This window comes from Aquila chrysaetos, chromosome 25 (genome assembly GCF_900496995.4).
Source record: "Aquila chrysaetos chrysaetos chromosome 25, bAquChr1.4, whole genome shotgun sequence".
In the NCBI taxonomy this organism is placed as follows: Eukaryota; Metazoa; Chordata; class Aves; order Accipitriformes; family Accipitridae; genus Aquila; species Aquila chrysaetos.
In genome coordinates this window covers 19,723,378-19,751,281 of record NC_044028.1, presented here as the reverse complement: position 1 = coordinate 19,751,281, position 27,904 = coordinate 19,723,378, and the positions used below count along the sequence as shown (strand labels likewise).

At 41.9% G+C, this 27,904-nt stretch overlaps 1 protein-coding gene across 7 annotated transcripts; it reads right to left on the bottom strand.

Moving 5' to 3' along the window:
* Nucleotides 1–173: 173 nt before the first annotated feature.
* On the bottom strand, nucleotides 174–27,904 carry GLYR1 (glyoxylate reductase 1 homolog). Of its 7 annotated transcripts, XM_030001694.2 has the most exons (17): nucleotides 27,791–27,874; nucleotides 26,749–26,841; nucleotides 25,563–25,599; nucleotides 24,276–24,355; nucleotides 16,506–16,644; nucleotides 15,677–15,919; nucleotides 12,585–12,671; nucleotides 11,591–11,647; nucleotides 10,450–10,500; nucleotides 10,248–10,321; nucleotides 8,294–8,393; nucleotides 6,974–7,084; nucleotides 6,568–6,669; nucleotides 5,323–5,485; nucleotides 4,719–4,898; nucleotides 4,103–4,227; nucleotides 174–3,744 (listed from the first exon to the last, which is right to left on the bottom strand). In XM_030001694.2, exons 5-17 carry the CDS (start codon nucleotides 16,590–16,592, stop codon nucleotides 3,670–3,672), a joined length of 1,455 nt encoding a protein of 484 aa, XP_029857554.1. In that variant the 5' UTR covers nucleotides 16,593–16,644; nucleotides 24,276–24,355; nucleotides 25,563–25,599; nucleotides 26,749–26,841; nucleotides 27,791–27,874; the 3' UTR covers nucleotides 174–3,669. The 7 variants fall into 7 exon arrangements, with proteins under 7 accessions (XP_029857554.1, XP_029857553.1, XP_029857549.1 ...); XM_030001693.2 differs by lacking the exon at nucleotides 26,749–26,841 and having other exon boundaries at nucleotides 6,568–6,666; nucleotides 6,974–7,066; nucleotides 27,791–27,903; XM_030001689.2 differs by lacking the exon at nucleotides 26,749–26,841 and having other exon boundaries at nucleotides 27,791–27,902.

Sequence of the window (27,904 nt, the reverse complement as noted above, 5' to 3'; positions counted from 1 at the left end):
CCTCCATCTCTCAGCATTCTTCGCTTTAAAATTAAGCCTTCATCCTCCTCTCAGTCTGGATGCACACAGCCCTCTGCATGCAGAGGCTGGAATTTATCCAGGTTCATCCACTGTAGTGCCACACTGACAAGATCAGGCTTCTGCAATGACCAAAATGCTCTCAGGCATACTGCTGTTTTTCAGCAACTCTGATTTTTTTAATGTTTTGAGAAACGTACATATTTCTTTAATGCCACAATACAGGTTTGATAGGCTTTAGAAAATGCCACAAGAACATCATGTTACCAAGAAGGGTTTTATTCTTTTTGCCAGTAGCTTTGTTAATTGCACAAAAAAAATCTTTTTGTTTTGCCATTTAAACATTTTCACACATCCTATTCTGAATGACAAACGTTAATTAAAAACAAGGCAAAAAAATAAAAATTCACAACCTTAATTAACTATAGGATCTATCATTGAGGAAGAAAGAAACTGCTTTTCTTACAAGCTTTTTCACAAGTGTCACATTTTCTCTTTAAAAAGGAGGGAGTCAAAAAAAGCAAATTTCTAAAACAGAAATCCTCATAAAAAGGAACTTTACAGAATTGTCAACAATATTAAGACAACATTGACTAGCCAGTTTTATTAGAGCATCTCTCAATCCACAGCTTCCCCCCCTTCCCTCCCCCAAATCTCAGGCCTAGGAACAGATTAAGATCCATGTTCAGAGGCTACAGACATAAATACAAGAATCTGAGTGAGACTGACACAAGTCAATCTGAAATGGCATCTGAAACAGTCCAGTTTTCACCATTTCCATCCCTCCTCCTCACTTCACACCCACACTTCAGAGCTCTCGGTCTCCTGCTCCTCCCTGGCATATCTGTGATTGTACAACTGGCTGGTCAGCACCGCACCTTCCAGCCACTCTACATCCACCTACCTCCCCAGAAAGCTGCAGTCAGACTTTCCCAGGATAAATTACAGTGTTTAACTAGTCTGCACCTGCCACTCCCTCATAAATAACAATCTCCATTTCGAGAACTACAGTATTTCTGGAAAACAAAACCTGCAGCAGTGAGTTGCCATGGGAGTGGTTCTCCTCTCTCACAAATATGGTTCTTTGAATTCACTATGAAACACACATCACAGGACTTGAGAGCTCCTTTTGTATTCTCACTCTATCCAGAGGCACCACAAAGTAGAAAAGAGGGAGATCCTCCATTACCTTTGCTCAGACCCATTCACTTTTACCCTGGCCCAAGAGATCTCCGCAGGGACAGGCTGGGGACACTGCTGCACTGGCTCAGCACAGTTCACTCTCAACTGGACCCGAGACAGTACCTCCCTCTTCCTCCCAAAAGATTTCTTACACTATAAAACCTGTGGTCTTATCTCCTGCCCCCAAAACACAATTTCCCCCAGATGCCCTCAATACACCGTTCATGTAAATGATTTCGTAACTGCGGCATGTTTAACCAAGGACTTCTGATGCTAATAGCGGAGTTCTTCTGGATGGGGGAAGCACAAGTGTGTCAAAAGCAGGCTAATGGCTGGTTATCCTGGGTAGTTATATGTGCCTTTAATATGAATATCTACATGCAGGATGACAGTTGCACTGCCAAAGAAACATGTATGTGTAACTAGTATTGTTCACATATACCACTGACAAACGGGCAAAGTGATACCTAACAGATCTATTACTAGGAGATGTTCACCACAGGACATAATGCATTAACACAATATTAGCCCACAAATAATAAGTGATCACAGGAGGTGAAATATTCAACAAAGTAACATTTACAGCATTAGGCGTTAGATGTCATGATTCGTAATGAGTATCTGATACTTTCTCTGTTTCTTAATAAGGTGCCCCTGAACCATATGCACATGCTGCACACAGCAGGATTGGTCGGAAATCCTAACCCACAGGAAAATTTCCTGACACAGCCATTAAGTTCCTAGAAAAATAAGATGGCGGGAGGGGCAGACCTCATGGATTTAAAGGAACATGGTCTAATTTGAATTTGCTTTCTTTCCTTTCAGAATCCCAAACCAAGGGAGGAGATTGTGCCACTGAAAAGCGATTTTGGCCAATAAAGTTTCTTACTGGCATTTTACTAACTCTCAAATCCAAAATGCAAGAACCCTCCTAAAAGGCTAATACTGAGAACAATTAAAAAAAAAAAACAAAAACAAACCACACCCAAAAACATGCTCTGTGCATTTTTAGAGAGACAGGCATCCTTTGGACTCTGGGTTGCTCTGCTATCAACACTGAGAGCATCTCTACTCTCTAGCCTTGGCATCTGCAGTTTAAGTCCCACATTCTTAGACTAAAGCTCAGCAGTGGTCTTAGCCTCCCATTTTATTTACTAGTCTTTCTAGAAGTTGGTATCTGGCTATAAGCAGAGTCACAGGTACAGGGAAAAGTCTCATGCTGTGCTAGTGTACCCAGAGTAGTAAGACTAAGAACATGTATGGAAAATCTGACATGTATAAAGATCACTAATCAGTACACAAAAATATCCCTGTGAGGTAGGTAATCATCACCCACCTTTAAAGATGGGCAAACAGGCTAAGAGATATAATGACCATACAAAGGCCAGAGAGAGAGCGTGGAAAGGAGCTCAGGATTCTCAGTCTCTTGGCTCTACGATCATTCTTCTTGCCTCTTTCAGACTCATCACTCTGCTTGTGACACTGCTACAATTCAAGACACCTTTGTAATTATTGACTACAAGGGTTTTAAAAAAAAAAAAAAAAAAAAAAGCAAGTAGTAAAGCAACATAAGCTAAGGCCAGGAGCAACCCTAAGGTTTGTTCCTTCCCCAAATAAAATATCTCTGGCCCAGTTTTAGGCTGTATGTTTCTCTTGCAGTTTTCTATGCAAAGGTGTTGATCTCCAATGCTGTTTGTGAGATGGGCAGCTGTGATTAGCCTTTTAGGAGGCTTGTTTACACTGGCATTCTCTAATTTTCAGTAAGGTTTGTGTTCCCTAAGCTACAGTTGTCTGTACAGGGGAAGACATGGATGCAATCTGTTTTTCTTAACAGTACAAGGAATTCCTCCATCAAGGTGCTGGGGAGGTGGAAGTTTAAAAAGAAGCAGAATCAAGACAGTGTTGCATGCAACCCCATTACCTTCTGGAACTGCCATTCTCCTCCATGGGAGGTGCTTTGTTCTCTAACAGTGGCCGATTAACAGGAAATGCTCCTCACCTTACTTGGGACCAAGGACTTTAGCGATATTCACAGGTAGATGGGATGTGTGTCACCTGTCCCCTTGATGCAGAGAGTCCAACACACGCATTATTTCACAGCAAAGGAGAAAAGGGATCGTTAGAAACAGCATCTTGGACAAGCATACAAATTGGAAAATAAAAGCAGCCAAGCAGCAGATTTCTGGCAGAGTTGCCTCAGAGCTTCTGAACAAGCCGCCACTGTTCTGTTCCATGACTGTCAGTGCATGGCATGGATTTTTCTAATTAGACTGCAACAATCCGAGCCCCCTCCTCCCCCCTTTCTGCCACCAGGGGAAGGCTCACTGCAGCAGCTGCCTCCGTGGCAGATCTCAAAGTCTGTGTATAAAAGGAAATGGAGAGACAGAGATGGACTGGTCCAGAGTTAAAACCCAGTATCATAATAATATTAATCAATAATCATAGTATTAACAGTAAGAACGGTGCAGCCTAGTGGATGTAGGCCCTGTACACTGCAGACATGTCGTTGTCTGATTGGTCCAATGCTTTTGCTCGTTTATAGACCTAGAGAAGAGAAATTAGAAAAGGATCAGTGCCTGCTCTTGTGCGAAGCCTTTCCTCAGCAGAAAAATTGCTTTGCTGACCATTGCAAACCAGAGAACTGCATAGTATGTCAAGTAATTAGAGCAGCGCAGATCAGAACACACCAGGTCTTGTTGAGGCCATCTGTGTTTACTGATGTGATATTTTAAGGGCTTCTACAATCAAAACAAATCCAATTCCATCCTAGTCAAAATATATTTCAATCGCTGTTCCCTTGTCTTAGAGATGACATAATTCCTAGATTTTTGACTCTTGTTGACAAAGGGCTCTATTGAAGAAATGCTGAATAACACATATCTGAACACTGAACAACTCTTACCTCGTTGGCAGCAGCTGCCATGGGAGTTGGGTGGTTGACAGAATCGCCCAGTGCAATAGCTAATCTAAGATCCTTCTGTATGTATTTCAGGTAGAAATCAGGTTTAAAGTTTCCTTGCAAAATATCTGTCGAGAGGAATGGGTGCAAAAAATAAGCACGACAAAAGTAAATCAAGCCCACGCTGCAAGGGCATGTAATTCAACAACAAACTTCCCTTTCCCATGCTGATCAGCAGGAACACTGCTTTTAGCTCTTCTGTTTCTCTGCTCTCCATCTGACCACAGCAGATAACGTCACTATTGCTCACTGACAAAGTGAGCTCAGATTTCTAAGCTTGCCCTCCATTTCACTTATTACCCTGCCCCAATGAAATCCTCACTGTGAACTCAAGTTCTAAGCAGGCTGTAGACAATGCAGAGCTTGGGGTGGATTCTCAGAAGCCCTGGCTATGAAGGGGAAGGAATGGAACTCAGCTCTTCATTTCCAGAATGCTTAAAATACCCAGAATCCCAGGCTGATGAAGATGGGATGGTTATTTTCTCCCTTCTGCCATTATCTGAAATGCTGCTAGGTTGTGGCAAATGTCCTATAATAAAACAATATAAGAGAACTTTACTTTGGCACTTCTGGTCCAGGAAGATGCTGGCAAGTTGTCCCTGATTGAGGATATCCAGAAGGGTCTGTTGGGACTGGCCAGTCACTTGAGCCAAAGTCAGTCCTTCTGCTATCGTTGCCATGAAGCTGCCTTGGACCATGTTCACAATCAGCATCATCTTGGCAGCATTGCCTACTTCACCTGGGAGCGAGACATACCATTGGGCATTCCTCCAGAAGAGATACAGCAGCCTTGCTCCCCCATCCCACACAGTATTAACACTACCAGACTATTCACATCCAAGCACTTGGCAGCTCTCCCCTCCCCTGAAAGACTTAAGAAACCTTATCCATTTTCCAAGCACTCAAAGGAAGGGAGAAATCATAACAAAGTATGATTTAAAATAAAAGCATCATGGATCCTCCAAAATGAGCCAGTATTCAAAAAAGAAAACTTGGGCTAGACGCTCTGAAATTGGCCAAGTTCCCAAAGAGCAGGGCAGTTTCCCATACTGCCCAAGGAGACAAGAAACAGATGACACATACGCCTCTAAGACTCTTTGCTGGATTTCCCAGTCCTTGCACTGAGTAAGAAACTGCTATCAGGCCCTTCGCGTTTCAATTACCTAGAAAAAAAGAGGTCTTCCCCATCGCTTGGAAACAGCTACTGCAGTCCTCATATAAACCCCTGTCACCAGCTGCCAGGATCACTAGCATCCCATCGTTAGATAGCTGCTGATTTCCTGAGACCGGTGCTTCCAAAAAGCGACCACCCCGGGACACTATCACCTAGAAAAAAAGAGCATCTCTGGTTAGCTGTGCATGAACAGCACACATTGATGCTGAGTAGGCAGCACAGCAAGAACATTGTTTAGGGCATTCCTGTCCCTGAGAACAGAATTTTAAAGCAGAACAAATAGCTCAGACTTATAAACAGAAGAGGAAAGTGATACGCTGCAAAGGGTACTTGAGACCAAAAGTTGCCCTGACACTCCAGCAGCACTTTCTTGCACCCATCACTACTGTGCATGTTTTAAGCAGCTGAACTTATGTGCTTTTGCCATGGCACCCTGTAACGGCCAAAGGAACGAGTGCTGAAGTTGTACATGTGGGTGTAGGAATCTCAGAAGATTGACTGTTACGATATTTTCCCCCTTTTGCCCAAAGAGGAAAGGCCTTTGACAGATCTCTTCAGCCAGAGGTTTATTAATATGTATGACCCTTCATTCTCCAAATTCATGTTACACACTACTGTGTCATCAATATGTCTGCTTAAAACTTTACCGAAATTAACTCCCCTTCCTCGTGCAACACCACACACTACCTTTAAGGCAGAGGATAACAATCCAGAAGCCAAAGAGGAAATCAAAGATGCCACATCAGAAATAATCAGAACACTTCTACAGAAATCCTTTCTATAATAGTATTTCTAGAGAATGAAACATGAAGGCATTTTTTTTTCCCCAACCAGAACATTTAAAATAAGCAGATTATGCATTTTATTATTTAAGGACAGTTATTAATCCAGACAGTGCTTTCTCTTCCAGTTTGCTACAGAATACCAATCTGGCTATAAATACTTCTTAAGGGATCAGAATCTGGCTGGCTGTTTGCATTGGTGCCAGCTAACAGTCCTGCCAAATCTACAGGCTTTGCTGTTATCACCAGGGAACATCTCATCCAACTTTCTTTGCTGGTCAAGATTTGACAGTTTATTTTGTCTTATTTGCCTGGGACTTGAGTGTCTCCTAAAAGAAGCCCCAAAATCTTCAGAAGCATCTTTATTATCAACAGCTTACCACCTGAAGCAACAAGAACTGCAGTACTGCTGCTGAATCACAGATGTTAGCAGTTCAGTTCAGTGTGATTACCTGGGCCAACTCTGTGACTGTATCTGCATCCACAGTGGACATATCCACATAACACTTCCCTGGACGAATCCCCTGCAACACTCCACTCGGACCAAGTACCAGCTGTGGGGAACAGAAGAGCGGTAAAGCAATAGGGTGTCTGCAGAGAAACTCCAATCCTGCAGAACAGCAATTCAAGCGAGCCTGGCACTGCACTGATAGACTCCTAAAGGGATATCAAAAAGTACCCCCAGGGATGATTTTTTTAAAAGTGTGATTTTTTGGGGGGGGACATTTATTTTTACATAGCTGCACTGCCCAGCATCTAGTGACCCAGGCTACCATGGTTAGTAGGAATAAGGAGTGGCATTCAGTGACTGTATCTTGTAATCTAGCTGGTGGAGGAAAAATAAGAGCTAATCCTTACATCCTTTGCTGCTTTTGGATCTGATACACAGGCAAAGGTGATGTCACAGGTGGAGACAACTTCAGCGGGGGTTCTTCCCAGCCGTGCCCCCTCCTGGATGAACAAATCACACTGCAAAAGTCACAAATCCAAACGTAAGAAAAATTAAGTATAGAGCAAATGGGTTCTCTAGCATTTTGCCGAAACAAACTCTGCTGCTGGACCCAACTCAAAAGCAGTCAGGCATATTAATTACATGGCGACTGGGTTGTCTTCTGTTGGTTTGTCGTCCGCCCCCGCCCCCCCCGCCCACAAGGGGCTCTTTTGCAGCTTTTCTGAAACTCCAAGTGAAGAACTTCAAAAGAAAGACACAGGAAAAGAGAACACTTAGGTGAAATGACAAGAGATTGAATGTTGTGGGTTTTGGAGGAGAGATGAGGGGAAAAAAAATTGGTAGACAGAGAGAGCAAAAGGTGTTACTGCATAGTAAACAGGAATATGCACAGCTGAGACTAATGTGTTTTAGTGGGCTGCTGCTTCAAAATCTCAGCTCCTTCTTACCCTATCCCCTCATACCATCCATGTTTTGCAGTTAAAAAAAAAAAAAAAAACAAACAACTTTTAATCCCTTTGAACAAAGTAACAAAGTAACCACAGTGCCCTTCTTGCCTTTGATATTTCACAATATCATTGCAGTACCACATCTCCCCCAGTTACCTACTTTTCCTCCTCCACTACAAAGCATAACACTGGCCAGAATATAAGTGTAATATAAGCTTCATTTTCACTTTGAATACACCTCTAAACCCTTCTCATCCTGGTCTTATGACACAGCAGGTTTTCAACAGAACCTTTGTTACCGCAACATGAACAGCACAATGGATGTGTAGACGAAGCTGTGGTCAAACAGTGCATCTTACGACACCACTCCTAGAACCAATTCCCCAGCACTTGGTCTTTTTGTCCAGCTCCATGACACAATGACTTGGCTATTTACATCAGGAGTATTTCCAGAGGCACTTTACACTGCATCCCTCAACACATATACAAGGTTGTAATTTTTCTGGCAACTCTCCCATCTCATACAAAATGGGAATGGGATGGAGACTGTTCACATAAGAGTGACCATACTAGGACAGACTACAGCTTCTAGTCAAAAGTGGCCACCAACAAGCACCTAGGAAATAATAATAGAAAAAGGTGGCAAGCATATACTTGTGTTTCTTTGGCATCCTCTCCTAGGCACCACTGATTGGTGACTCCAGGCCTCCCTGAGCTAGAGGTGGTAACTACATGTTTAGAAAAGGTTCAGTATCATCTGTATCTTAAGCACATGCCTACCTTCTCAGCAGTCCGGTTCCAGACAGTGACAGTGTGACCCATCTTCAGTAAGTTGGAGACAATGCCACTTCCCATCAGGCCAAGTCCCAGAAATCCTATCCTGAGGGGAAGAGATAAACATTAATGCAACAGAAAGCAATTGGTGTCAGCCTCTCATGGTCTTGGGAATGATGAAGACCAAACCCTGGAGCATCACCAGCAAAAAACTCCCAAAACCACAACAAAACCAAACCTGTTCCACTGTGGCCACAGCTAGAATGGGCAGATACTGAGCTTTAAAAGCAAACTGGTATTTATTTTGCTTACCAAGCAACCCTAACAATTTCCTGAAGAAAGTCTTTAGTCTGCTTCAGAAGACTACTTAAAGGTTTTGGTGGTCTGGGGTTTTTTGTTTGTTTGTTTGTTTGTTTGGGGGGGGGGTTAGTTCGTAGGTTTTTTTGTTTGGTTTGTTTTATTAAAATTGCTGCTCTTGTGCTTTCTGTTGCCAGCCATTGCCTTACTGAAGATGAAAAGAACATTTAGAGATCAGCAAGTGCTTCTCTAATTAATCTTCTGATTTTTAAACTAAGTAACATGTACAATGACTTGCTTATACTTTGAATGATACATTACAACCTTTATTTTAATGAAGCCCAGCAAAGACTACTGGGCATCATGCACAGACCATAGACCTAGTCCCTGCTCTACAGCTGCGATTTTGGACAGACCTAGAAAGGAAGTAATAGGTCAGTACAGGTCACTATGAGCAACAATACAATAGTCCCAGATACCAGCTGCTTTCCCCCATGCCTCCCCCCACAAAGCTGGCAAGAGTTTTGTTCCCCCCCTTCAAGACGACGACAATGCGCTAAAACAATTTCCATCCCTACAGTTACCTGCACAACAGGAATTCCTTTGCAGTCATTGCTGCAAAGATCCTTCCATACATCATGCAGCTAGCTTCATACCAAAACCACAATTCTAGTAGGAAATTTTGAAGTGTTCAGTTACAGGTCTGATGTAACTTTGAGATGAAATCTGCCTGGCAATTCCCCAGCTATCTTCAGAATTAGCCACACTACAGATGCGCTGTGGCTTTCGCAAGCCAGCTGCACTCTCCCAGCTAGCCATGCTGCCTTTTTTTAGAGCAAACTAATTTAGACAGGTCAGAGCAAGTCACTATAGGCTCCTTAAACAGCCCAAACAAGGTCCACCTATTTTCAAGCCTCTAAAACAGAGGAGATATACTTTCTCTCCCAACCCACCTCTGAGCCACACTTTCCTGAGAGACTGTTTTACCTGAACAGCTTCATTGTTATTTTGGTTCCCCTGGAGTACAGTTGAGAACTGACATCCCATGAGAACGACCCCAACGGCAAACAGCAAGTTGTGGCCTGAACTCAATTTGAACAGAGCGGAAGTTACAGAGTGAAACAGGAAGCTCAAATTAGGCTTCTCTCACTCTAGAAAGGAGAAGGGGGACGTTAGAAGACACCAGAAAGCTCACGTGCTACACAGCAAAGCTCTTGTGCTGAGAGAGCACGCCTCCCTCTTCCTCTTGTCTTCTACATGCTCAGAAGAGCGATTAAATAACCCCAGTCAACTGCCAGGCACTACTGGAGAAAGATACCCTTTTATCTTTCTGCCTCATACAGAATTCAGAAGTACTGCTGCTTAATGTTCTGCAATATGCCCTACAGGAAAAGGGCAACTGCAGAAAAGCCCTGAATTGCAAATGTATCCAGGCCAAATCCTATTCTGAATTCTTCTACTGTACAGCCCCTGTTTGTTTTTCAGCTGCCTCCCTCCCCCTTCCCCCCCAAATCAGAGTTTCACACAAGGACAGAGGAGATCTGTAGTTAGAGGGAAACGTTAGGTTTATTTATTCTCAGTGACAAGCTGGATAATGGCTGCATGTATGAGCTGGGAAGGAGAAAAAGTAAGGGAAATGGTTGAAGCGCGTTGGAGATCTTACTTTTTGTCTGTAGGTGTGATACTGCCATTGACTGCTGTGCTGTCTGCTGCCTGGATGGAGGTGGATCCTGTTTCCTGGGGAGGTGGGAAGAGGGCGGGGGAAAAAAAAAAAAAAAAAAAAAAAAATAGAATGCACAGCTCTGGAGGAACTGCAAGTTCTCAGGACAATAAGGAAAATCTATCAAAACCAATATTTGCCTTACCTCTTCACAAACCTTCAGCTTCTTTGTGATGGCTTGATAGCAGACAGCTGGCTGTATGGAGAAGACAAAGCATTCAGGGGAAGGACAGTGCTGATTTGCTCTGCTGAGCAAACGTACCATATCCTTGTTAGATAGAAACAGGCAGCTCACCCACCCACCACCATCTGCAAAGCCTGCCATCCCAGGCTTCCCTCAATGGGAGAAAATAAAAACAAAAACCTGTTGCGACATACTAAGCTCTTCCTTCCCACCCTGCCCCAGCAATTCAGCCTGTCTTCCGATACAGGTACTGCAAACTCCTTCCTGTAGTTCATATGACAGGCTCCTCTAGAGGCAAGGATCCAGGGCATCCCTACTCTTGCATTTGGCCCAAAGGAAACAGAGATGTCTAAAGCCTGCCATGAAGTGCCTTGCCTCATATCTATGCTCAGTATGTCAATGCAGCTGTGCAAGAAAAACCTTCTTGTTAATATGAGAAGGCACGTGGCTTCCAACTAACATTAAGGCGAAGGCTGGTCCTTCCCATGCTGCTTATTGTGAGCTTGTCTAGATTAAAGGTGTTAGCTACTCTTAATCCTTCTGGCTCTGCCCAGATCCTCAGCTAGATATAAATCCTTTTTCATTTAATTTGATCTCTCCTTTTTGTCCTGATCTTCACTGCTGAAGATAAAATCCTGCAAGGCTTCTGACTGCCAGGAGATAAACTGGCTATATTTCACATGGAGATTTTCTGGCCCTGGAAATTCTCCTGCCATATTCAGTTAATAGACAAGCTCATCCAGATGAAGCAACTGGTAGGACAACTAAAGACAATCAAACAGGGTTTTTAAACAGAAAAACAGCTTTTCCTACCCCTCAATGTTCAATCTAAAGAATTTATTACAACTGATCTGTCAAATCCTGGTGCTAGATAATCTTTAATTACTTAAACTATTCACTGTACTCAATGCTAAATCACTCTAACCTTAAGGTTAGGAAGTAACTGAACTGCAAGATTGTACGTGAGAATCTAATTGCCACTAGACCCCAAAGAAGAGAATTTCAGAGCTCTTTACACATACTCCTTGTACTTAGACCCAGCAAAGGGCAGGATGCCAAGCCAGACAGACCAGCAGAATGATCCTGCCTGCCAAATCCTCACCTTCTCTGTCTGGCTCAGCAGGAAGTGATGAAAGTGTGGATCACTGTCCTTCACAGGCTACAAAGAAAGAAAGTACAGGCTCAGAAACATTCCCAGAGAGTCACTGAGCAACCACAGCACAATTCCCTTTTTCTCCCAAGCTGCATGAGAACAATAGCTTAAGCTGGAAAATATAAAATGTATCAACTTTATCAAGCAGCCTGTTTCAATTAAGCTGTTTACATTTGTTTCATTCTCAAAACCAAAGCCATTCAAGTCTAATTCCTAATTCCTCATTTTTGGACATATGTAGGAAAACCAACAAAGGTTATGAGCAAGATTAACATGGGAGGAAGAGATCTCATATCCTGCTGCTGCTTCTTCCCAAGGGAATGAAAACGCTTATTTTCCAGCTTCCAAGGAACTCCTTAAAACAGCATTCTGGGAATAGGCTAGAGATTACACCTAGCATTGTCACATGCCAGGCAAACCCATATTAACAGCAACAAGGACTGTAGGCCCAGGTATCTCACCTCCCCAATGAGCATCATATGCACTAGCCTAAGGTCACACTGCTCTTATTCTGCTTTACTGATCACTTATTTATTTATGCACAAAAATGAAAGGTTTCCAAAAGCTTCTTATGAGGGAAATCAAATTAAACCACCCCATACAATAGTATCCAGACAGGGAGAGACTATCCACATCACCTCCTCCAGTTCTGGGAAGCCAGTCTCAGTAATACTTTTAAAACAAGAAGTGCAAAAATGAGTAGAGCAAGTGTGAATCTGCAAATGGTTCCACAAAGACTGAAATCTCACTTCCCAGCATACTTCTTAATTGCCCAAGATCTTGTTTAGCTTTGTTACACTACAGAATGACAGAATGAGAGTGTCTTACTTTGTTCCAACAGGAGGCAGAGAAAAATCTCACTATATTACAGCCCAGACAAAAGATTCTAGATTTGCTTCCACAAACTCAGTTCCTAGATCACATATGTTGTAAAGTTTCTCACCTCACTGACGCTTGGTGGCCATTTAAATCCAGCCACTGTTCCAGTCATCACTCTCTTCACTGTACTTGACTCTGGAATTGTGAGGTCCTGAGGAGACAGAAGGTGGATCAGAAAGAGTTTACAACCTGGCTCAGTGGCTGACCACAGCACGTTGATCATATGAGCACACATACAGAGTTCTGAAAAGCACTACAAATGCCTTCCGTCTCACATGCCTTTCCATGAAGTGTTCATATTTTAACAGAGTGTATTATCAACACAGGTGAGGTGAAGAAAACATGAACTGCCAACAAAGGAATTCAACCACACAGTTGTGGCTTCTGGAGAATCCATTCTTCATATGTAAGAGGAATCACTGCACTTGTGTAATCATGCAATAAGCAGAGAAGCAAACGAGCACACTTGATCCAGCATTTTCCTCTGGTGGATGCAAAAAGCTAGACAAATGGGTGAAGAACATGACCACAGTCAGAGGTCTGAACTCTTCTAATCCTCCCGTCATAAAAAAGTAGCCCACCTGTTAACAGGAGAACCTTCGAAGTGTGAGGCTGATAGTCATATCTGCTCAAGTTTGCAGAATCCATGAAACAGAAACTGGTACTTGGACTGCCCCATTCACTCAACAGGCCCTGATTTGTCATGTCACAATAACACTTAACGCATCAGGGTTTTTACTGTTGAGCAGATTAAAGTTTATCTTTCTTATTTCCCCGAGATACATAGGTTAAAATAGGTCTTTATGCTATAGGTCATAGACATATGCTATATGAAGAAAATGTGCAGGACTTCTGCACAGTATGTATTATCTTCCTGAAATGAAGGTTCAGAAATGGAATCACATTATCTCCCCTCCAAAATTACTTCCTGAAAATGCACAATATACCTTAGTGTCCACGCAGAACCAGAACAGAAGAGCACTGTTTGCAAAAAAGGTAAGAGCAAGACTCCTGAAGGTAACCCAGATTGATGCAACTGTTTCATCTGTCAGCAGGGACAATTTAGACATCAGTCTCCAACCTTAAAGTGTCTAGGGAGAGCCTTGCACACTAAAATTCTCTCCTTAGAGACCACACTGCTGTTTCAACTCGTAAAGCGTGGATGAAACCTGCTCTGATACCTATCAAGTCACGTTGGTCCTTTGAAAATATTCATATAAACTTAAAAACAAGAATATTTGAATGATCATCAATGCCTACAGAGCATTTCTAGATAGAGCACACCTTGACAACAACTGGATTCTTGAATTTTGTGCATCCTTATTACTTGGAAAGCCAAAATTTGGACTGTGACGGGGCAAAAATCCCCAAATCCCAACACTGCAGTAATTCAGGACAGCAACAAATGTTTTCTACCCTAAGGCTAAGAATTTGGGGAAATTATGAGAACCAGGCAAGAAGACGACAAGATTTTAAAATTCTTTCCCACGCTGAAAAATAGTGTTAAGGCAGTACTGTTATATTTTCATGGCAATTTCTTTAATTGTCAGTACATCACTTTCCAGAAGCTATAAGGCTACTTTCCTACATCAGCCTGCTTATTTTCATGGTCTGCAGCCAGACATTTATCACATAGCTGGCCACCTCTTTGTGATAAGCTGTTCAAAATGACTTCGCCAGCAATTTGCAAGTAAAATAATTTCTACCACTACAATTAACTCACTCAAAGTGCTCTGATGCCCTGAGGTAGCTAACACAGTAGAACCTGAGCATGCAACACGTCAGCACAATCAGAACTCTCCCAGCTATTAGTTTTGATCAATTTTGGAATGAATCTAGCTTAAAGACACAAAAACATTTTGCAAGTGGAAAAAAAGGCCCCATGGCTTATTGTAACTGAAATATGTGAAGATACAACACACTTATAGCAAGACACTTTTGACAGGTGAAAGTATGTTGCCGGTTAAGCGTTTTCCTGCATCAGTCAAGTCACAAGTTCTGTAATGATTAGTAAGGATTCACAAATATGCATCATTCCTCCCCTCTTCCAACTCCCCCCAAAAGGAGAAACTGATGGGCTCTGTCGTACAGCCTGATTTAACAGAAGCTGGCTCTAAAAAAAAAAGCCAGTATTTCCTTCATAGCTAATATCTGAGGTGATCAGCTTCATTTTACTATATCAAGAAAGAGTTTGCTGTTCAACCAGTGAAGGCCAATCCATTCACAACTTTGGAGATCAAAGACTAGCATCTTGGCTTGTGTCCTGAAGTGCACTGAAAGCAAAGATTGTGAAGCACAGCATAACGTGATCCATTTGAAGCACAGGTGAGCAAGCAGGCTGCCACATGGTGTATCAGCTGAAGTCTCCCAATGGTCTCCAGGTGTAGTCTCCGATGGAGCATGTGCATTGTAATAATCCACTGAAATAATTATCCAATTGGAAAAGGAAGATCTGGACCACAACAGTGAGTTCCACAATAAATAAAAAGGCTGGAACTCTAGATGAGGGTAGACAAAGTACTGGTGGCTATTGTGGCTGCCACAACATCCAGAAATAACAGGGAAGTAATGGGGATAAAATAATAATGCTCCAAGGTTGGACCTTTATAATGGAGGATGGAAATATATCCTAGAGCAGAGAAGCTGAATGAATACAAGCAATTCTTCTGGTGGATTCCCCAGGCTACAAGAGTTTCTTCTTTAAGCCCTAGCCCTTAAGAATACCCCACCCTCTGTAAGTACTGAGGGTGAAGTTGAGTGACTGCTGATCACTTAATCATACAAAGTAGATGAGATGGGAGAAGTCAGGAATCAGATGAAGACCCGTACCTCTTCACTAATCCTTCCCACACAAACTGAACTTGAGGGATGGCAAGATGAAAGGTGGAGTCTCATGACACAGCTCTCAAAGCCCTCTCAAAGATACGAATAAAGCTACTCAAAATAACTAACTGGTAAAAATTACAGGAAGAACCAACAATATGCTTGCCAAAGGTATCAGGCAGCCAAATGGTCTAGAAGTAGCAACATGGAACAGCTTAAAAAAACCTGATACTGAACTGACTCTTCCTGCTGGCCTGTTAGTCAAGGTGCCAGTCAACCCTAGAGTCCATCTGCAAAGTCCACAGGGCACTGGCGGACATGCACAACACAAACCTTCTCATCCTTGGGTGGACGCCCCCGCTTTCGGGGGCTCTGATCCTGGGCTCTTTTCAAAGGTGATTTTGATCCTCTCTCTGACGATACAGAAGAGACCCTCTTTTTTCCTTCCCCTGTGCCCTTCTTCAACTTTCCTTCAGACAAACTGGCCTTGCGTTTCTCTTCACCAGCAGATTGCTTGCTTCTTTCTTCACTGGAATTACGCCGATTCTTCTCTTCATTGGAGTTATGGGAAGACGCCTGAGAGATTACAGAACAGAAGATGGTAAGGAAAGAAGAGAAGAGCTGGAATGATTTTCATGCAAAACCAAGGATGTGAGGGACCCTGTGCTGATTACTACCAAGCAAAACAACAGCGCAGTAACTTGAAAACTAGCTATTTGTTAGCCCTTTGAAGTCGGTGAGTGAAGTTCCTGGTTAGTTCTCCTGCAAAAACACATCAGTTTAAGTAAGCGAGTAACAGAACAGGCCACTTGAAGACTTGCTGGGAGTGTGTGCACATATGTGCACTTCCAATACACTAAAGACAAGATTAGTAGATATCAAATTCTAGCCCAAGACTTAAGACTGATTTATCAAATCATCATAAGCAGATCAATTAGCCTCTTCAGTTTCTCCATCAGTTTAACAACACTTTTTTCCCACCAAACAAGACTGAATAGGGAAGAAGAGAGAATAGGGGAAAAAAAGCAAAAAACAAAGGAATGTAAACGAATCCCTCCTCAACTTGCCAGAGGCAACAAACTTCTTTCACATAAAAATGCATCTGACCATCATTCATGCCAAGACTTGCTTTGATGCACACAGTAAAAAAGAACTCACTCACCTGGTCCTTGCCTTTGGTTTTTCTAAGAAACTCCTCTACAGCATCCACAGCTTGCTGGAAGCGCTTACCCTTGTTAATCTTTATCATTTCCTCTTTGTGAGGGTGATAAGGCTTCAGCTGCTCCACTTTGATCCAAGCACTAGAAACAACAAAAAAACCAACCAAACAACAACAACAAAAAATTAAATTATATTCTCCAAACAGCAACTTTCTCAACCATCCCACTTTTAGAAACACACAGATATACTTTTTTTCTCCAGAGAAACAGATGATAGCAGCCCAAACTTGCTTTCTACAACCTGAAGGGCTGTGATTTCTGCATTCACCAAGAACTTTATTCTGACACTTTTACTTGGTTTCTCTCTCAAGTTTTATATCCCCTCATGCTAGCAGTGCTCTGCTCTAAGTGTTATTCATATTCTCTATCAGCAAGACAGCTTTTGGATGGGATCTTAGATACTTGTTTAGAACAAAGGCAGTCCAGTGACTGCTCTTGTATCACCAGAAGGAACACCCACAATCACATGCCTCCACATAAGGTAGCCAATAATATGAATCTGCTCAAGAGGTTGTTGAAAGCAGAGGCCGCATAACAATTCTAAGCCATCAATCCCTTGTTCAAACATACTGTGCACACACAAGTGTCTGCAATAACTGGAGAAAAAACCCAAATTATGTATCTTACAATAGAGCCCACCACAAATTAAGTGAGTGCAAACGCCAGCTCATTGATGAACATATTTCTGATGTACCTTGATATTCTGCATGAAAACATTTTCGCTTTTGAGGAAAAAGAACCATTTTCTTCACTGTTGATATTTTAAGATAAACTGGTACAGTAGCAGAGTATTAACCTGACTGCAGTCCTGTGAGGAAACTCAAATGACTCCCCTGTTTCCACTGCTGCTAAGTAGGACTTCTTAACATTTACCAAATGGTTAAGTGGTCAAGTACAGGGTGACAACTCCACTTTCCTTATGGTTGACAAGCTCTTCTACCACTCTTTCACTGTGGCTTAGGGGAATGCCTTTGCTTTCAACATTCCTTGTGGCTCTCGCAGAGATTAGAATACTTTCCTCTCTCCCCAAATTCAAGCCCAGGCTTATCAGCCACACCGTTACAAAGCTATTTCCATCCTACTGAAAACAGACCTGCATAAGTTTCCGAAAAGCTTTTCCTGAGCTAGGATGGCCAACAGTGCTTCTTCACATACAGCAGCCCAGCACACAGTAAAAACCGGTCAAACTGATTTTCCCTGGTCCCAAAGCATCTCTAAGGTACAAACATTGACTAGCCATGATTATAGGCTTTAAATATTCTCCAGTGCGGTCTGACTTCTGCAAGCAGGTGAAGTGGTTTAATAGCTGCCTTTTCAGACACTGTAAGCATCATGTCATACAGCTAAACTGAACATAAAGGTAATAATAATAATAATAATAATAATAATAATAATAATAATAATGCTTTGCTGGATCTTGCTTGTCCTCTCTTCATGAAGTAGTAAAGCCCAGTAAACTCTTTTAAAACTTCATGGAGATCTTTCTCCTCACTGGCATTAGCCATTGTTTGTAGTCAGGAATCAACTTGCTTAAAGTAGACTGAAACTTTCTGGGTCACATTTGGAGAGATGAGGCCTCCTGCTAGAACCAACTGCAAAAAAATGCTAGCATCCTTTCCACATTGCCAGTATAGCCTACACCATGATTCCACCATAGCCTGGAAGCAGAACTCTGTACTCTTTTGCATGCAAAGCTGAATCCTTTTGCTTAGTTTACATCTTCTTCATAATAACTGACTTAACATAATATAACAAGTCAAATCATTACTTTCAGACTAGAGCCTGCTGTCCAGCAGCTATTCAGAGAATCCCTCCCAGCTGCCTGGACATAATAGCGAAACATATCTTAAAATGCTCTTATACTGTAAAGCTCTTCTGTGTGGCACTCAGTGACAAAGCATCCCTAGGTACTAGATAACATCAGCTCATGAGAAGCCTTTCCATTATGTATACAAAGGAAACAAAATGTTGGAGTACATTATAATAAAGCACGTTAAATGTTGTTGCCAGATTTTAATTTCTAAATAAAAAAAAAAAAAAAAACCAACAACCAAACTTTTCTTCTATCAAGGCATTCTCTTAGGTTTCTGCACATCCTATCCCTCCTCACTGCACAAGTTCATTAGTTTCCTTTCTCATTACTTTTCCTTTGGTATGGAGAAAGTCTGAAGCACAAAGCTTTCTGGCTCCTGGCTTTGAAGGCGCATCGTGGCACTTGTGATCCCCCAGGACAAAGAGCTAGAGATCTCAGAGACAAACTAATAAGTGAGAAACAATCTTAAATGCTGCCTCAGGGTTAAAAATAAATAAATAAGTAAGTAAATAAATTTTTTAAACCGGTCTTTTCCTTTCTAGTTTATTCTTTGTGTGTCACTTACCTGGACAACTTTCTATAAGATATGAACATGTCTTTTGACACCAGATATCCATAAAGCATTGGCATGCAATGTTTCAAACACTTGAAAAGAACTTTCCACCAAACAAAATAATTCATGTTTATACACAGGATCTCTCTCTGTTAAGCAATAGCCACAAAGCCAATGAAGGCCAATATTTAGATTACAGGTCTCTATGATACAACATATAAAAGGAACTACTATTTCTCTCCTGACTCAGCAATGAATTAATGCCGTAGAAAAGCATTAGTGGCATTACTGAAGATGTCATATTTAAGCTGAAATTGTATTCATGACTGCACAGTCATCTGGTATCTGTAAAGAATGGGCTAAATGGAAAGTGAAAAGATGTAAAAAAGATACTTGTTAGTAATGGGTTCCTCTGCTCATTTCTCCATACCCTTCCTCATCCCCTCCAAAACATCATTCTTATAAAATCACTACTCATGTAAAATCCATGTTATATTCATGAACAATAATCAAAACTTAGAATGCTTGTAAAGCAGAGGCAAGTACAAATGTGACCTGGAGCTGCATGGAAAACAATGGTACAGAAGAGATGCAACCAGAGATACCAGATTCAAATCCATGATATGAGCTTAGCACAGGCAAGGCAACCTTAAAACCCCCAATGTTCTAGCCACTCTCTTAAAGTCTAAAGATATCAATTCCTAATGATAAATTGGAGAAATGGAAGTGGAGAAATATCCACAAATACTCACTTTTTGCAAGCCTTACAGTTAAGAGATGGAAAACGGTGGCGCTGTATCTCCAAAGTTCTATTACCTACTACAGTCTGGGAAAAATTCATAAAGTTTTAGACTGCAGCAGTTTAAATGCCCACACTAAATGCTAACACAACCAATTTTGAAAGTCAAAAGAAAATTGCTCAGTTATTTACAAGCCCAGTGTGTGTGAGCACTCAACAGAGAAATCAGGATAGGTTTCCTGCTGTTGAAAGGGAATGCCCCAGTTTTCATCAGTAAAACAACTCAAATGCCTGAACTCTGGAATTTGATATGTAAACTTCTTAATGGAAAAAAAAATACAAAAATGACTACACTAAATTAGAAGAAACGTCCATGCAGCTAAAAGGAAGGGATACTTAGCAAAAGAAAACAAGCAGCAGGGCAATACTGAAAGAAATCTTAAGTATTAAATTTTTCAAATTTGTGCAATAAAAAAAAATTTGCAGAGTACTTACACATCCAAAGATAACAGTAAGAGGTGGAAACGTTTTGACTATAGTAGTTTTCAGCTACAGCACTCTGCCTGTAGAGATGTCTAACAACATTCCAGCTGGCTCTGCTACACAGCAGTCTGGTTACAGCAACATAGAGCTCTGCATGGGATAATTTGCCTAACTGAGAAACAACAGCAATGTAAGCTAACCCCCTCTGTCAGCTTAGCCTATACCCTCTGGCTCCTCAGATTGCCAAAGGGCACCACATCCAACAGCTGGCAAACTTTAAGCAAGTGTTTTCTGATGTCAGGACCTGAAAGAACATTTTAGAAAGACGACATCCAGAAATTTCCATCTCCTTGAAAACCAGTAAGAACAGTGGCAGAAGAAGAGGGTAGGTGTTTGCATCCCAACAGGATATGGAGGATGGGAAGGTAATGAGTGCTGTGCTAAAATCACTGTGCCTGATGGAAATAGGCTGCAGATTATTATACTTACCTTGGACTGCAAGCTTCCTCCAATTTTTCCTCAATATATCAAGTCAGGAAGTGCCCCTTGACCCCACCACATTTAATGAGACTAATTAGTTTTGTACTGACGCTTCAAAAAGGTGCTATGAGTAAGAATGGACTGTTCCAGCTTCCTATTAAGACTTCGATATACATGACTTGCAAGATGATTTGGCTATTACAGAATATCTAAAGGGGGAAGAGGGTGGCATGGGACATGAACGTGTGGGTACACACATCTCGACTACGGGATTCTCCCTAGTATTTCTACGAAACATCGTAGAATGACACCTTCAAAGCAATGATTTTTTGACTATGTCATAATGAATTCCCAAGCAGGCCATGAAATGTAAGAATGTTTTGAACCGGATGAAGCACACCAAGAAAGACTTGTAGGCTATGGGCCTACTAATCTATTAGTTCTAACTACTAAAAGCAATAAATGCACGTATATAGCAATGTGTAGTTCTTACATTGCAGTACTTGACTACTGGAATGATCTACGAAGATTTCCTAGGACAAGACTGTAGCTTGGGAAATAAAAGGGGATCTTAAAAACTATCTGAAAAGCACAGCTAGAAACACAGATAGGGGGTCAAAGTTCCACTTCCATTTAGAAAGACTAAATTAAAATTGTTGTTTATACTCCCATAATTGGATGTTGTTACATGCTTGCCAGGTCTACGGGCAGGAAACACCATCTCTTCTGATTTTAAATGAAGAATCCTCTTAATGTGACTTACTTTGAGAAAAGACATTCAGAAAAAGAACTCCTAGGCAGACTAGAAGAATCTCTGTATCAATTTGGAGAGCAAGTTAATAAGAGACATTAGATGAGTATGCGCATCACAACTGAGGCAATCACTTAGAATAGGACATGGATATTATATTACTACTATAAACATCAAGGTGGCTTTCACTGTGGTAAAGCATAGGTGTACTTCACAGTTTAAACAAATAAGCAAATTCTTCTTCCATGGGTACAGAATCCTTATCTTCCAGAAAACCTATTACTTCAAAAGTGACAGAAGCAACTAACTACACCAACACAAGAAACATAAGGAGCATGGAGCTCAGCAGAAACTTTATCAAAAGCCAGGTCTTAGAGCACAGTCTGGATGCACTCATGCTCTCACGTTTACGTCTTTGGCCAAAACTACTTACAGTCTTCCAGTTAACGTATTTCCCTAGTCACTGCAGCATCACACTGGGCCAGTAAGTATTAGTATTCAGTTCACAGGTAAAGAAAAATGCATTTTCTTCTGTGCTATATCCTAAGCTATTCAGGATTTCACAAATAACCAAAACCTATCTATACACTACACCAAAACCACTTCCAAATTCATCATTAGGTTTTTATTCACCCCTCCACTCAGCTCAGATGCATGCACACCAGTTCTTACTTCTAAGCAGCCTTCTCCTTAATCTTTGGTATGGCAAACTGGAGCCACGTAAGTCAGGAGGAAACAATTTTTACCTAGCCTGAAACTGTGGCATTTCTGGCCAAGGCAGTCACCTGGGAATCCTCACAAGAAAATAAGACTATCAAGTCTGAGATTGCCAGCCAGTTTGTCAATGGGTAGGTAACCACCCTCAGAAGTTTGTGAGAGGGATTCTACCCAGCAACTAGCATCACCTTCACCTCACACACACTGGACAATAGGCAAATAGCTTATACCCAGATCTTTGCCTGTTAAACCTTGACAGGGTAAGGCAATAATAGAAGAGCTGTAAAAATGGATCAGTGGTATAGTAATGTCACCTTACAAACGTGAAAGTGGCAGAAAGAGCAAAGTGCTAGAAAACAGAAGCAACGTGTGCTAGAATATCAGTATGAGTAAGTATACTCATCACACCACAGACTACAATCAGTGATGGAGCTTTGCATCCTCCTATTCATCATGCTGTTCATTATGTAGAGTAGCGACATTTTGCCAGTTACGTATTTCCACTTACTGTTTATACTCACCTAGAAAAAAGTATTTGCAAAACACAGTAGTTTACTTGCACAAAATAAGTAAAGGAATTTTCTCTTCATGCTCACATTTTAAGTGAAATAATTTAATTTTTTCCTGATGTGGTTCGTTGATTATGCTCAAAGAGAAGGATTTTCTCAAGCGGCACACTGGTTAGAATAGCACAGTTCTAACCAGCACACTCTTTTAAAGGTCCAAGTCAGGACAAAACAGGCACACAAGCTTCTCTTCTGTCTATCAATATTATTTTAAAAGAAGAACAAAGGGAGCAGTATTTATTTCCATTTAATTTTCAGGCAGGGTAAGCCAGTCAAAGCGAGCAAATTTCTAAGTCACGATTATCTAGCAGGAAATGATTAAATTGCACAAGATGGAGATGGGGGGGAAGGGGAGACATGACAACGACCACACTACCTTACTGTGCCAGATGACTGGATTTTCCCTAGTCAGAGCTCTAGAATCATGTAATAGATCCCAGTTATTTTGCAGCGCTGAACTCTTCATTTGCAATGATGCGCTAATCTCAGCTACAGTATCGTAGACATGACCACTTTTTCCAAACTTGTCTTGATATAAAACATCTCTGTATTTGATTCAATAATGTGAAATACAAGAATTGAGAACAATCAGGATAGAAAGACTCAATCTCCTCAACTTTTAGAACTTGATTAGCTCAAATAACCATGTTCAACAACATCACCACCACAAAACACTCTCTGCCCTAAAATAAAACTTCACCTGCCTTACATTACTAGAGATCCAACAAACATTCCTATTGGTATGCAGCATTCACTTCTACTCCATCAAGTTTAGACCTCAATTCTTAATGGAAAATGATTTTTAAATACTGAGTAAAAATAATTTAGCAGTCAAAACTAATTTCCTTAAGAAACACCCATTAAATTGTCTCAATTGTTACCTTTTTTTCCAAAACCTAAAGGGTTTTCCAGTCTTCCGCAAATATTTGTAACTTTCTCCCTTACTGCATGACTTAATGCAATATAGCAGAAAATAAAGGGAAAAACTGAAAAATTAGCAAAATAATTTTCAGTTTCACAAAACCCAAGTTCTCAGGTTTCTGGGTTTTTTTCCTGTTTGTAGGTATCTAAGACAACTATGATTTTGTATGCATGTTTGGAATCAATAAATTCTGCCTTGCAAAAAGGTAGTCTACAACAGTTTTGGCTTTCCTATACTGTAAAGTCTTCCCAAAGCACAGCAAGAATGTTTTCAGTCACCAGGTATGACAGTATGTTCTTTTACAAACGGCAGGTATATAGCTGTTTTATTCTTCTGGCAGAAAAACAAATGCATACTCTTAGCTGTACCTTTCTCATACATGGTTACATGCTAAAATCTAACCCAGTCACATCGCACCTACTCCCCTAAAAATGGCAAGCTACCAAAAAACTCCCCTTCACAGCAGCAACTAAAATCCTAACGTGACTGAGTACGTAAGTCTTTACAGTCTTCATACACCCACATGAGCGGCTATAGCATGCAATAATAGTTGAATTTTTTTTGCACATAGATCAAAGACAATCCTTGGCAAAGCTACACTGCACTGTGTTAGTAAATATTTCTTCCACGAAAGATCCATATTTTATGGCACGGTATTTTCACCAGATGAAAACAAGCAGGTACATACTGATCTTCTGTTCCAAAAAACTTCACAAAGAAGCACTTTTTTCCACGAGGTTTCTTCAGATCTTTAGGTGGATTAACAATCTGAAGGCGATTAGAAGTGAAAGTTAAAAAGCACATAATGAAAATTTATACCCTGTGATTTTACTGTCATGTGTTAAAGTTATTTTAGATTTAATTTTTTTTTTTTATATCTGACTAGGAAGAGAACTTGAACCTGTTGTAAGTCTTTCAAATAAATATTTAATCCATGTCTTTCCTTAGATATGGTAGGCTGCAGCAGAGTGAAAAAGTACCCAAACTCCACTGATACATCACTACATTCTTAGTGAGGTTTTCTTCTCCCTATCTCCAATAGATAAGCTAGCAATCTTTTTTTAAAGTTTAGAAAGCCAAATGGCATTAATAAAAGTTTGTTCCACTTGGGTAACTTTTAAAATTTACATTTAAAGCTTTGTCTTTACTCTCAGAATAGATTGCTTATAAAGTTTAAAATATTAGTAAAAAGAAAAGCTGTCTTTCAGTTACACAGGTGAAAGGCTGTAGGGGAGCCTGGACTTAACTTGATCCAATAACCATACATTTATGGCTGTCAGCCACACTGACAACACTTTTCCCTGCCGCATGCTGTTAACTCAGCATGCTTAGTCCTCATACCTACACCAGAAATAAAAGCAAAGTTCCTTCAGAGAAGAAGAAATAATAAAAATGGCAATATAGTTTTGTTTTGGTTTTTTTTTAATCTTTTTGGCCTTTCATCAGAAAAAAACCAACCAAACCAGAAGAGAAAGTTTAACTACTCCCTACCCCCAGAATTATTACTCAAAAAACATCTTGAGAAGCCAGACTCTATTTCTATTCTTTAACACAGTGCATTTAACGTATTTACTATGGGAGGAAAGAAACCTGTCTTGCAGAAAGTGATACGGATTAAATAGCTAAAACTGGGAAACACAGTCAGTTCCAGAGCTGGATGAACCGCTCTCTGTTGCTTTTCATTCCATCTGAACTAACAGCTGTTAGTGACAGGCTGAACTTCTAGATCAAACAAAGCCCTAAAAACTGGTTCACAGTTTAGATTTGTGGGCTATGTATTTAAACAAAAAAAATAAACAAAACCCCCAATATTAATCTTCAACCAAAACGCTTTCAGGCAAAGCTTTCTCTGTGCAGAAGGAAAAAGAAAAAAAAAAAAACCAACCACCAAACCACCACCACCCCCCCCCAACACAAACAAAAACTAAGAAAGCAACAATAAATAAGAAAATCAAACAACCAAACCAAACCTCACCTTTCCTGGCCATGGAGGATACCGGCCCAGCTTCCCCCTACAGAAAAAAGAAAGTATTAGGCACTAGAACCAGAGAAAAAAACAACTATCCCACAACTAACTTTTTGCATTATGTCATATTTTTCATATTAAGACAGTTACAACTTAAAGTCAAAATCTACCATGAAAGGGAAGACCCGCAGTTGACACACAAGCATTATATTGTTAGATACCTTCACCTAAACTAAGCCTCTAAAGAGTCTGCATGAACTCGCTGGACTATCAGAATTTAAGTGAACAGAACAGCAGCAGCATAGCTTCTGCCTGGAAGATACAGTGCTATAGTGCTTATTACTCTTGTAAGACTGGATATTCCCTCACAAGGAACTGAAAAAAGTATTGATGCAGGCAATCGAACCAATGTTCAGGTTGGTAACTTATATCCATCTGGACAGAACAGTCTAGTGAGCACAGCAGCCACCGATTTCCAGCTCAGAGAGCTGAGATTCTTAGAAGTTCTCACAGGAAAGCACTAATGGCAGGATCCCCTGAACAGGTGTTCCATTATCACTTTCTTCAGGTGCTCGCCACCACAGTAAGACGTGCTAAAGATACAAAAGAGCCATAAGAAAGGCAGAAAAGTTTATTTCCTACACTTGCAAATGTTTCCATTACAAAAACTACACAAAACCCCTTCTTCACAGAGGAGGAAGAGACATTAGTCTTAGCTCTCAGCATGGTGGCTTTACCATTATCTTACCCTTGTCACTTACTCGGGCTGCAGCACTCACAAAACCTTATCAGTCATTGTCTTGCAAGAGACTGGCAAAGAACCTGTGGAGCCCACCAGCTCCTCAACCAAAAATTCTCAGCAAGTGGCACTGCAGCCTCTCCTGAGATGGCAATGCTACACAGACAACTCAGTAGCAATGGTCAGGCAGGAACACTGCCAAGAGCTGTAACCGTGACCATGTCTTGTATTTGATGCTTCCGTTCTTGTACTGAACAAGACATTCATCAAAGCCTTTCCCATGTCACTGTCTTACTGTTATGGTTCTTCTGCAACGGCTCTAGGGATAGTACCTGTCTAGGTTGTCATGTACAAAACTAAAGCAGGATAATCTGCATTCCAACACTGAGAGCAGTGCACTCCCCAAATCCTCGTCTGAAAAAAAGAATTTGCTAAAAGGAACCGATCTTTACTTACTTTGCTATATAAATTAGACAACTTCACAGCACTGTCAATTTTTCGGATGAGAAACTGCAGTTGTCACAGCCTGGAGCACACGCTTCTTTTTATCTGGGATATAAATATAAATGCATGCACTTGCGTGTTGGGGATTAGCTATTTCTTGCAAGCCCTAGCAGGACACCCTAGCCTGTCAAGTACAGTAGAGCCTATGCACTTAAAAAATCAGCGCTGACAGGGCTTGATGGAATCCCCTCAGTCTTCCTGATGAGGAAATAAAAAACCACAGCTCTCTGACTATTTGTGGGTAAAACTGGAGTGACAAAGGGAAATGGCTTCTGTGAGCTTCAACAGGGACATCCTAACCTGCAAAAAAAACGCTCTTTTCCCGGACTGTTGTGTTGCTTCATTAAAGCACTGGCAAGAAATGGTATCGTTGCTCTCCCTAAACACCTACTAACTTATTTACGTCCCGTCTCACCTCCTTTAGGAGGAGACCGTATTTCCAACCAAGCCTCGCAAGGATCGCCCCTCCGTCCCGCTCCCCTCACCCCCTCCATCTTACACAGGTTCTTTTCTGCGCCGCCTCCCGCTAGCCTCCGGTGTCGGCCCGGCTAAGAGCCGAGCCTGCCTCCCCTCAGCCCGCTCCAGCCCAGTCCCGTGGCCCCAGATCGCCTCTCCCCGCCCCTCCTCACACCGCCCCCGAGGGACGGCACCGGCGAGACCCGCCGCCCGGGCCGCGGCCCCGCCACCGCTTGCCCCGCCGGGCCCCTCCCTACCCGCAGCCGCACCTTGGAATCCCCCGCGGCTACGGGGTGACAGCGCTCGGCCCGGCCCGTCTGGGCTCCCGCCGCGCCGCGCTCCCCCGGGCCGGGCACAACCCCGCCGCCGCCCCGCCTGCGCCTCCGCTGCCACAGGCGGAGACTCCGCCTCGTTCCGCGAGAGGTGTCTGCCCCGCCGCCCGCCCACCCACCCGCGCGGCGGCCGCCGCCGCCGCCCCGCTCTGCCTCGCCGCCGCCCCGCTCTGCCTCGCCACCGCCCGGCCTGCACCGCCACTCACCACACCAGATCTCCGAGCCTCAGACTCACGGCCGCCATCTTACCGACACAGCCACCAGCCGCACCGCGCAAGGCCTGCCGGGACAGGACGGCACCCGCCGCCGGGGGGGTTGTG